Genomic DNA, 10,984 nt, shown 5'->3' with positions numbered 1-10,984 from the left:
GTTGTAAACAAAATGGGGGGTCAAATTAGGGTTATTGTTTCAGGATACTGTTTCAAGCCATGGTTCATGTGTTAGCATTTCAAACAAGAGTGAGGCTATGGTTTACAATTAGTATTTTTGAATTAGGGGTTTAAGACAAAGTTATGGTTTCAAACTAGAGTTTCAAAGTGGGATTTTAAATCATGGTTTGAGTTTTAAACAAGGGATAGATTATTCAAATTGTTCAAGACATTGTTTGGGTTTGAAAGCAGGGTTTTGAGTCAATATTTAGATTTTATAGTAGAATTTCAAACAAAATAAATCTTACTTGATTTACTCGATTTCAAGTAAACCTTTTATCTGCTTTTCAATTGTTAAAAATATACTTTGCTTTTTTGCTCAGTGGTTAACCACTAGACAACAAGATCTCTGTTTTTGCAGCTTTTGGATCAATGCTAAACTTGCAGACACACGCGTGCGCACACACACACACACACACACGGCTCAACGGTGGTGGCTAACCTTTATGAAATCCCGGCACGGTTAAACTGCTAGCTTAACTCTGCAGATCTTCCAGTGGAAAGCAATAAAAAGTGTAGACTGCCTCTTTGTTGTGGTAGCTCACAGAAAAGCAGTGAGTCACAGGTTGGAGTCGCACTGACATTTATTATGTGTCTCTGGACAAGACTGAGACCGGTCCTTGGAGAACTTTGTGACTTTTTGGGCTCAACACGTATGAAGGAAAGTTGCGGGTCTTTTTTTTAATCTTATTTTTAGGGTTTGGGTGGGGTTTCAATCAGTGGTGGTTCTAGACCAATTTTACTGGGTTGGAGGGGCAGGGGTTGTCTGCAGGGTTTAAACACACTGTACACCCCCCCCCCCCCCGCCACAAATTTGCTTCACTGTAATTATTCATTCATGATATTTATAAATTGTCTTGATCCAATGCCACTCTACATCATCACGGTATAGCAGGACAGCGTGCGTTACACTCATGGCAATGATGCAATGAAACACAAGCCTTGCTAAGGCGATGTTTAGTATCTACTTGGTAGTGGGGCCAAGCACAGGGGTTTGGACCCAAATTACCCCCAAACCCCCCTCCCCCCATCGAGACAGTATTCAATCACTCAAAATTTTCATTTTAATCAGTAAAATAGATTTTTTTTTATTTATTGGATGAACGATTAGGATTTAAAAGTAGGCATTCAAACGAGGGTTACGTTTTTAAAGTAGGGTTTCAAGACAAGGTTACAGTTATCGTTATCTTTTCAAGACAGGGTGAGAGCTTTAAACAGGAGTTTGGGTTTAAAATCAGGTCTTAAAATTAGGTTTGCAAGCCTGTGTCAGGGTTCAAATCAAACAGGTTTTCAATGCAGAATTAGGATTTAAAACAAGGGCTAGGTTTTTAAGTTAGTGTTTAAATAAGCCTGGGACAGAGTTTCGGGGTAAGAATGAATGAATGAATGAATGAAAGCCTGTGTAATTTAGGTAGTACTCAAATTATGGCCAGGGTTAGGGTTCCAAAACTCATTATTACTACTCTCAACATGTATTACAATTTAATAATAATAATTGAGAACCCTGGTTTCCGAGCCGTCAACTCAACCCAAATATTTCCTTCTGCCATCTACTACCATCGAGTGGCGTGAACTTGAACCACAGGTTATCGCTGATTGGCTTCTATTGCGATGTGCTTGTCTCTGATTGGCCCTTGTACCTTTCTCTACAGAAACACACTATGGTGGACAATGTTCCCCTAATAAAACACTTTTTAAATTTCGGATGTACATTTTTGGATATTGAAATTTATATATATATATAAATATTAAGAACATGTGAGTATATATTAAAAATAGAAATTCTTCACCATTAGGGAGGAAGTACGAGAGGACTGTTTTTGTGTTGGTGATTTCATTCCGGAAGAGGAAAACAGACGCACCGGCTTCTTTATGGAGTTTGAGAGTCGCGTATTTTGAGGAGTATTTTTTGTTTTACTTTTGGCAACAGGCATTTTGTTGCAACATGGCGAGTTTTAGAACGTTTGCTGGTCGTGTTTGTGTCCTTCTCGCGGCCGTGCTAAGGGTGGTGTGCGGCGACATTACAGATGGCAACGCGGAGCACCTTAAACGCGAACACTCGTTGATGAAACCTTACCAAGGTATGAAGACGTCAACTTTAGATCGTTCGCTTTCCATTGATAATTCCGGCTACAGTTTTTTTTCTCCCGGTGTATATCCTTAAACTGCTATGTTGGTTTATTTTCACCCGATTTGTAACGGTTTAATGATGGCGCTGTTATGTGTTGTCAATGAGTTTAATCGATCCATTAAATACGTGAAGGTAATTTTGTCAGGCAGGTATGAGGCTTGCAGAATAAACTCGTACTGTGGATCTAACAAAAGATCTACACACTCCTGTTAAAACTGTCTGGATGTTGTTATATTTAAAAAATGACAAGATAAGATCCAGACATTTTCCACCATTAACTTGTCCTATAACCTGTACAACCCAATTGAAGAGAATAGAAAGCCTTTCGAGAGGGGAAGTAAAAAACAATCGACTATGGTAATATGGTTGCACAAGTGTCCACGCTCTCTCGTAACAGGAAATTGAGATGGGATACAAGGAAGAAAGTAGATAAAGGGAGAGTTTTAGAGGAAGATAAAGATGTATGACTGCTGTGTGCTACTGAAAGAAAAAAAAATGTATATAAAAGTGAAGTAAAGTGTGTATCTTGGAAATGTAATACATACACACCTCTATATAAAGTTTGCCATGCTTAATGTGTCAATTCCTGTATTGTTGCAATTGATGGATTTCTTTTTAAGGAGCACTGATGATGCAGCTGGATCATATGAATATAAGTTCAATGTAGAAGTTGAATCAATTCACCCCTTAGCAAGCACTGTGTCAAAATAAAGTTTTAAGCTAGGGCTTTAAGAAGGGCTGAACAATTAATTAAATAAAAATCAACATTGCTGTGTAAAAATATCAGGGTTAGGGTTAGGGTTAGAGGGTTAAAATTGGTGTTTTAAGCCTAGGCCAGGGTTTTAAACAAGGTATAGGGATTCAAAGTAGGCTTTCAATAATAGGCTAATACTTTAAATTGGGGTTTCAAATTTGGGTTAGGGTTTCAAACAAGTGTGGCATTAGGATTCGTTTTTTAAGTAAGCATTTCACAATCAGACATTTCAGGCAATATTTATGGTTTCAAACAAGTGTGATTCCAAGCTAAGCCAGTATGGTTTCACACTAGAGTTCGGGGTTCGTGGCAGCATTAAGATTTCAAGTCACTGTTTCAAATCATCATACTGAATCTCACGCTGTGTGCTATTTCCACTGATTTGGGGATCATGGGAATGTGTTGTGTTGTATTCATCGTTGTGTTTTGTATATTAGGCGTGGGCAGCAGCCCGTCCAGCCAGTGGGATTTCTCGGGGAGCACTTTGGTGACCAGCTCGTACGTGCGACTCACTCCAGATGAAAGAAGCAAGCAGGGTTCCATCTGGAATACAGTCGTGAGCACCTTTTCTTTTTCTTTTATTGCGCTGGATGTTGCCAAAACAAGACGGGTGCTGGGTCATTGTAAATTTAACAATGTCATTATAACATTTAGTGTCAGAACTCTCCCCTCAGCTCACTCCTGTAATGTTACCTGTCTGTAGCACATTATAGTGAAATGACAGCAGCAAATGAACCGGTGGGGCCCGAGCCACCTTTTGACAACCCTTATATTCTTTTATAACTGTGTAATGAAACAAAAAATAAAGTGAAGTTAGCTCCAGTGGGCGTTCACAGATTTTTTTGTGGTTTCTTGTTATACAGCCATGTTACCTGAAAGACTGGGAGATGCACATCCACTTTAAAATCCATGGGCAGGGCAAGAAGAATCTCCACGGTGACGGCATCGCTTTGTGGTACACAAAAGACAGACTGCACACAGGTAAGCATGTCTGCTGGTCTCGTACTTTTTGAAGCTGCTATATGTGGAACTCTGAGGTAAGTTTTTAAGGCCTCATTTTCAGGTGAGAGAATTGATAAAATGCTAACATGCCAACAGTTGTCTACCAATAACCTGAGGCAAGGATTTTACAGCTTGTCCTGCATGGCCGCCGTCATTTTTTTTTTTACCAGCCTGACATGCTGATGTCCATAGGCCAGGTGTGTTGAGCCCTAATGTCAGATTGATATAGATTGTATGTCTTGCGCTGTCACATTTATAATGAGAATTGAAATGATGCCAACAGTTGGTAGGCTAATAGCAAGATGACAACTTCAGTAAAGAAAGCAGAGCCAACATACACATACATTGGGACACGTGGTCATATACAGTACAACCATGTATTTCTTATTTAATTATTTATTGGTCATGAAAAGGTCTTCGTCCTCATTGACTTGAAGTAGCCACGCGATCTTACTACTGTGTCACACGCTCTCTGCCTCCATCTTAGGCTCGGTGTTTGGGAACCAGGATCAGTTTCTGGGCCTGTCCATTTATCTGGACACCTTCCGCAACGACCTGCAAGGCATGGACGTAAGTGTACACCACATGGCCCCCTGCCATTGACCGCCTCCTTTGTCTTCAGGGCCTGTCTTCTCCGACCACGCCATCTTCCACGGCCTGGCGGTTTTTATCGATACCTACTCAAACGATGAATCGGCCGACGTGAGTGCTGACCTTCTCGTCAGCATGCTGTCGCCAGTTTCATTTTTAAGTTAAAGCGCCACTCCATGTTTTCCACTCATTTTATGTTCTTGTCAGCCATTTTGGTTTGAAGCGGCGATTTTAGGGTTATTTCTGAAACAGTTTGTCATAGCAAGCAACAGAGATCGGCAACGCTTGGCTTCAGAGCGGCCTGTGACTCTTTATTATCTTTCTGTTGCAGTGCTTTGTGGCTTTATAAAATATACTAATATAATTTCTTAGTTCATTAATTTAGAAAATCTGCAGTCATTCTAAATGTGATGATCTCCTAAGCCTAAATTAAAACATGTTTAGTTTGTTCAAAACATGCATTCCAACCACTGTTGCGTGACATTGTGACGTGTCATTGTAGCTGCCATATTGGATGTGCAAAAGGTGATGCAATCTGTGAAGATCCATTGTGTGAGTGGGAGGCATAAACCTTGTACACTTTGTTAAAAGTCACTCTATTTGATTCAGTACATTTACTGTACTTGCAGTAGTTGACAGGCAGATTTGTCATATCCAATATGGCAGACGTCCTGACGTATCGCAGTAACAGTGGCTTGGGTCAGCCAATCCACTTGTAGTTGTAGACATGTCTGTCCATCTTATAGTATTATTGTGCAAACACTGTGCACTGATTAAACAGGTAAAATAAATATTCTATTTTGCTATAATTTAGCAAATATATATCATCTGTACCATTAGTGGTTGTGGGTTTGAATCTGGACTCTGGCCTTCCTCTGTGAAGTTTGCATGTTCTCCATGGACCTGTGTCGTTTATCTCTGTGTTGTCCGGGTTCCTCTCACAATCCAAAAACAAGAATTTGAGAAGACTGCAAATACTTCTTTATGGCTGATGGCACCCAGTGTTATATTCATTTTAGATGTTTTTGTGGCTCTAGGTGGTTTCGTTGTTGTGGGTCCAAATGGCTGTTTGAGTATGTTAGATAGCAACTTTAAATTACACACAAAAAGTCTGAGGAACCCAAAAGACACAGGAAGTCTATCATTTTGGTTTTGGTGGTCAATTTGGGGTCATTTTGGTTGTTTCTAGGGCGTCCTCAAAAAATGACCTGGTCTAGCCGATTTCGCTTAGCCATATAGAATTTGGGGAGATCTGTGAAGAGTACACAAAACTCAGCCAGCAGAACTCGACTTAAGAGATTTTGGCTGCCTGGTATCATATTTGACCCATACAGCAAAAACAAATTTTATATTTGCATGGTCTCTGGGTTTTACCATGTTGCTTTAACCATTGCTACTTTTTTATGTTGCAACATCATCTGAGGATTTTTGCTCACTTTTTACATGCATTTCAAATTCACATATACGTCACAGTTTCCATGTTCTCATTGGTGTCCTCAGCGTTCCTTCCCGTACATTTCTGCCATGGTGAACAACGGCTCAGTGAGCTACGACCATGGCAGAGACGGACGCTTGTCGGAGTTGGGAGGTTGCTCGGCCGAGATCCGCAACCGAGAGGTTGACACCTACCTCGCCATCCGCTACTCCAAAGGGAGGCTTACCGTATGTATTGTATGACGACTGTGTACTGGACTGGTTCAACACTGCGGTCTTGGCCTTTGACACGGTGTCGCCGCCTTGCAGGTGATGATGGACGTGGACGACAAGAACGAGTGGAAGGAATGCATCGACATCGGAGGCGTTCGTCTTCCCACGGGATATTTCTTTGGCGCCTCAGCAGCCACTGGAGATCTTTCTGGTTTGTCACTTTTACGGACAACATATTTTGTCGTAGTGTCACGAGAATGAAAGAATAGTAATATTATTTAAAGAAATATATAATTGCCTAGTTCTGTTAGAATGTTTCCAGAATAAAGTCAAACAAGATTACATTAGATTAAAAATGTAACAGAGAAAAAAGTTACAGTAGTTAATAGTAACATCATGAGAAAAAGTTGGAATGTGTTTGGAAGTGGAGTAATTGAAATATTACAATGGAAAAGTTCATTATGAGGACAACAGTTAAAATATTACCTTTTTTTTTTTTAATTTATAAGAATAAAGTCACAGAACAAAATAGTAACAAAATAATAGTAGCATCACAATAAAAACAAATGTAGACCCTGAACCGGTTGCCAGCCAACCTGGGGATGATAATAATAATAATCAGGGGCGAGCAGATGGCAGGGCCAATGGGGTGGCGGCCCTCAGGACAGCCACTGGGGGTGGTGGTGGTGGTCAGGGGTAGTAATGTGATAAATACAATCATCCCAAACAATTCACACACAAAAAGAAAAGAAAAAAACATCGGAATTGTACTGTTTACATTGCATAAAAAGATTAGTTAATGGGTGCACACAAAAAAAAATCGGAATTAACCTGCATTCTGGACGTGGTTGTAGATTTTGGCAGTCTACCTAATAAAGTGGGCGGTGTATCTTAACGTCTATCCTCCTTGTGGCAGACAACCATGACATCATCTCAATGAAGCTGTACCAGCTGATGGTGGAGCACACGCCTGAGGAAGAGAATCTGGACTGGACCAAGATTGAGCCAAGCGTCAACCTGCTCAAGTCTCCCAAAGGTTGGTCGTTAGGACGTCAATGCGATGTCACGCTGGCCGATAAGGCCTTACAATAAAATCTATAGTGCAATAAAGAAATCATTTTGCAAAAATTGATACTTGTTAGTACCAACCCAAATTGGTTGAACATGTGGAGACCGATTGTTAGTGTCGGCAGTGCTTATCAACAGAGACACACTTTCGACAAAACCTGCTAAAAATAACACATAAAAAAAAAAAAGCAATACAATTAATGAATTGCCCAACCCTAGCGCAATGACATACAAAAAAAAATAAAAAGGATATCGCCCTTTCCCCCACAGATAACATCGACGACCCGACGGGCAACTTCCGCGGCACGCCGCTGACGGGTTGGAAGGTGTTCCTGCTCTTGCTGTGTGCGCTGTTGGGCATCGTGGTGTGTGGCGTAGTGGGCGCCGTGGTCTTCCAGAAGCGTCAGGAGCGAAACAAGAGGTTCTACTGAGAGACACTGGCCCAGGGAGGATCAGAGGAAAAGCCCATGGTGGGAGGGGAGCTGGTGGTGAACTGTTGAAGCACATTTTAATGTGAATCTTTTTCTCCTTTTTTTTTTGTCGAAAGATTGTACTGTTAACCTGGATGGAAGCACTGCTATTTTTTTTTTCATGTATTTTTTTATTTGGCTGTTTTGCTGCTAGTTAAACAGTCACCACTCTTTCTATTAACTCATCAGTGTTTTCAAACTTCTACTGCCATCCTCAAAGTGAGGCATTTGATTTTGATTTTGACTGTGAGCCAAAATGGTCATCTTTCCATCTCTTAAGCATTCGAGTGGCTTTTACTTTCTAACGAGAATATTAAAACCACTAAATAATCAACATTTTTGTTGAGACTTTAAAAAAATCAGACATTTTCTTTCAACTTCCAGCTAAAATGGTTCTATTTTGGTGTCTGGATACATATCACCACCCAAAAAGTGTTCTGACGCTCCAAAATGACATTTTGGGATATAACAAAGAGTTTACAAGCATTACCAGCTTCCAATTTTCAGGCTTGGGATTCACGAGTTATAAACAAGTTTGTGTGCAGACTGCAATCAATGCATTCAGAATTTCCCCAAATTGTTCCCATGGTTTACCATTGGCCAATTTTGACAAAGATGGAAGAAGACCTAAATCAGATGTAAATGTTTAAGTGTCATGTGTTGTGGGGGGGGAAATGTGCTGAAATATGATTATTGCGTTACTCAATTGAATTCTGTGGCTTTGTTCTACATGTTTGGTTACTGAATGTGTCTTCCATTTAAGTTGATTTGACAGCAGCACGTCTTGCTGTTGGGAGTCTCTTTTGCAGCAATATCGCCCCCTGTAGGCTATCACCAGGAAGCACTGAGGATGGAAAACCAGAATAAAAAGTCTCAACGGCTGTGACATATTTACGCGTGTATAGTTTTTTGTTTTTTACAATTGACAATTCCGAGCTTACATCACAATCAAAAATGGCGGTCAACTCTGTAAAATGACACACTCCACTCTTTGAAAACCCTTATAATTTGAATTGTGAGCATTACTTTGATTTCAAAATGCGATGAGATGTCGTTTCTACTATAAAAATCTGCCTACCAGAAATGCCTGGATGTTCGGAATTGTCAATTCACATCTGTGTTTGTTTGTGCTCTTCTGAACGAGTCAAACGACACGTTAAATTGGGTTGCCTAAACTCTTGTTAGCCTAAATGCGACCACGAGGCCTAGTATAAGAACTTATAAATTAACAAGGCTAAATACCTGTGCTAAGTTCATAATGCGTTCATTTTAGTCCTGTAAATATTACATTTATAAGGTACACAGTTACCTCATTAGCCAAAGATGGGAGGGGGTTGGGTGGGGGACAACTGGAAACTTTTAATTCCTAACCTCCCTCCCTTCCCTCAGATTTGCATGTTATTCTTCCAGCCCTTCTTAGACGTACTTAATGCTACCCTTCTTTCATTCTCATTCCTCCATTTGTTCAGGAAAACCAGCTGTTTATGACTACTTTCCTCTTTCCATTTTAGACATACAGTACTGTACTTTTTTGGGGGGTCTTAGCTCAAATTATTTGACACTATTCTTTGATACTGTTTAAAAAAAAGTTTATAAAACAAAAAGGTAGGGATTATTAACATGGTTCATCCTTCACTGTCTCATCCCCCCCTATCTATTCACTCTCTATCACAAACCCTTTGTTTTTGAAGGCTGGATTGGACATGCACACATACAGTAGATCATGAAACCAGGAATGGTGCTACACCGGGGATAGGTGGGGGCTATAGCCCTGTCAGAAACTTGTGTGGCCTCTCCAAAATTGTATTTGATATTATATATTTTAAAAATCTGTAAATAATCTTAGTCTCAGCCCCTATCGGTGAAACTCCACTTTAGCCCTGGGGAAAGAAAGATATCCTGGATCCCTACCTGCATTAAATATATTTAGATGATATACTGTACATTGGTTTAAAAAAAAAAAAAAAAAAAAAAGGATACAGATGCACATATTTTGTCATCCATGTAATTTATGTGGCTGTTGGTTCCCCCAACATTTAAGTTGCCATGAACCCTCTTACTATATTGTACTGTACATTATTGCGTTGTTTTGTTTTTACCTTTGTGCCATTTATAGTAATACTATTTATTTATCCACTGACTAGAACAGATAATGTGACATTTGTACTTTGACGATATATCCACTAGATGGTAATATAGTTTTGCAGAAAATACACCATATGCCTATCCAGTATGCACATTCACTTCTGAACCAGAATTTTTTTTCAAACTAGTATTTTTATTTATTTCAATAAATGAATAAGGATGACTCTTTTATGAATGATATGACTGTGTCCTTCTACAGATGGCACGTGCGATTGTGGATATGTGATCTTCAGACAGAGCAGACCATAAAGGTGCGTTCATCCTCTGAGAACTGTTTTATCATTTCAGACCACTGGACTTGATAATTACATGATTATTTTTGGGTGAGTTAAGGAAGCGTGTAAATGACCCATTGAGTTCAAGAAATGCTTATTGTTTATCCGGAGGTGAGAGGTTGAGGGAATGTTACTTTATTTATTTATTTTTTTATTCAATGTAGCCGACAGTAAATGTTCAAAAATTCAGCACTTCACGGTTGACATGTCAAATGTTTCTGAAAATATTGAACATTTCAAAAAGTAGTTTGATATCAAACATCCCCATTGTATATTAGAGCCAAATTCCAAAATGGTTGCACATTTTCATATTTTGCACAGTATTGTTTTTGTTTCTGAAAATTGTGTCTGTTTGGAAAAAACAGTTTAGAAATAAAATATATGCTTGCATTTACAAAAATCACAAAACTATAATATCAATAATAAAGAAAATAAGATAACTCAGATTTCTATGAATAAAAAAAAGTGTTTTTTAAAGGAAGTAATTTTGTTTCTCAAAATGCTATCAAATTTAATATTTGTTTGCACATTAAAAAAAAATTACATCGGTTGATTAGCCATGAAAAATTTGTCATGTCAAAAATGGACATGGACGTCCTTTCAATGTTGTGACACAATTATTCCCAGGACACAGAGTTTGCTTATTTTGACTCGTGGTAAACCTTGATCATCTTTTTCATCTTCAGTCCTCCTCCTCCTGTCTTTTACAACAATTACTTGTTCTTGCTCTCCAAGGATATCACGTCAACATAGTGACAAAAAACAAAAAAACAACACCAAACAAACACAGATGTGACTTTCAATTGAAAGGAACATCACATTCTATTTATTCATTTATTCAG

General features: G+C 39.1%; 1 protein-coding gene across 2 annotated transcripts; it reads left to right on the top strand.

The window, feature by feature from the left end:
• The first annotated feature begins 1,887 nt into the window (after positions 1-1,887).
• lman2 (lectin, mannose-binding 2) lies at positions 1,888-8,612 on the top strand. 2 transcript variants are annotated; one of them, XM_086085635.1, is made up of 8 exons: positions 1,888-2,140; positions 3,382-3,500; positions 3,808-3,925; positions 4,569-4,648; positions 6,038-6,199; positions 6,281-6,395; positions 7,101-7,220; positions 7,523-8,612. In XM_086085635.1, exons 1-8 carry the CDS (start codon positions 2,005-2,007, stop codon positions 7,681-7,683), a joined length of 1,011 nt encoding a protein of 336 aa, XP_085941761.1. In that variant the 5' UTR covers positions 1,888-2,004; the 3' UTR covers positions 7,684-8,612. The 2 variants fall into 2 exon arrangements, with proteins under 2 accessions (XP_085941761.1, XP_085941760.1); XM_086085634.1 differs by lacking the exon at positions 4,569-4,648 and adding an exon at positions 4,434-4,516 and having other exon boundaries at positions 1,889-2,140.
• The last annotated feature ends 2,372 nt before the right edge of the window (positions 8,613-10,984 follow it).

This window comes from Leptonotus elevatus, chromosome 9, assembly GCF_054856555.1.
Source record: "Leptonotus elevatus isolate MCC_2025b chromosome 9, RoL_Lele_1.0, whole genome shotgun sequence".
Lineage (NCBI taxonomy): Eukaryota > Metazoa > Chordata > Actinopteri > Syngnathiformes > Syngnathidae > Leptonotus > Leptonotus elevatus.
Note: the sequence above shows the minus strand (reverse complement) of the source record. Positions and strands in the feature narration are given on the sequence as shown.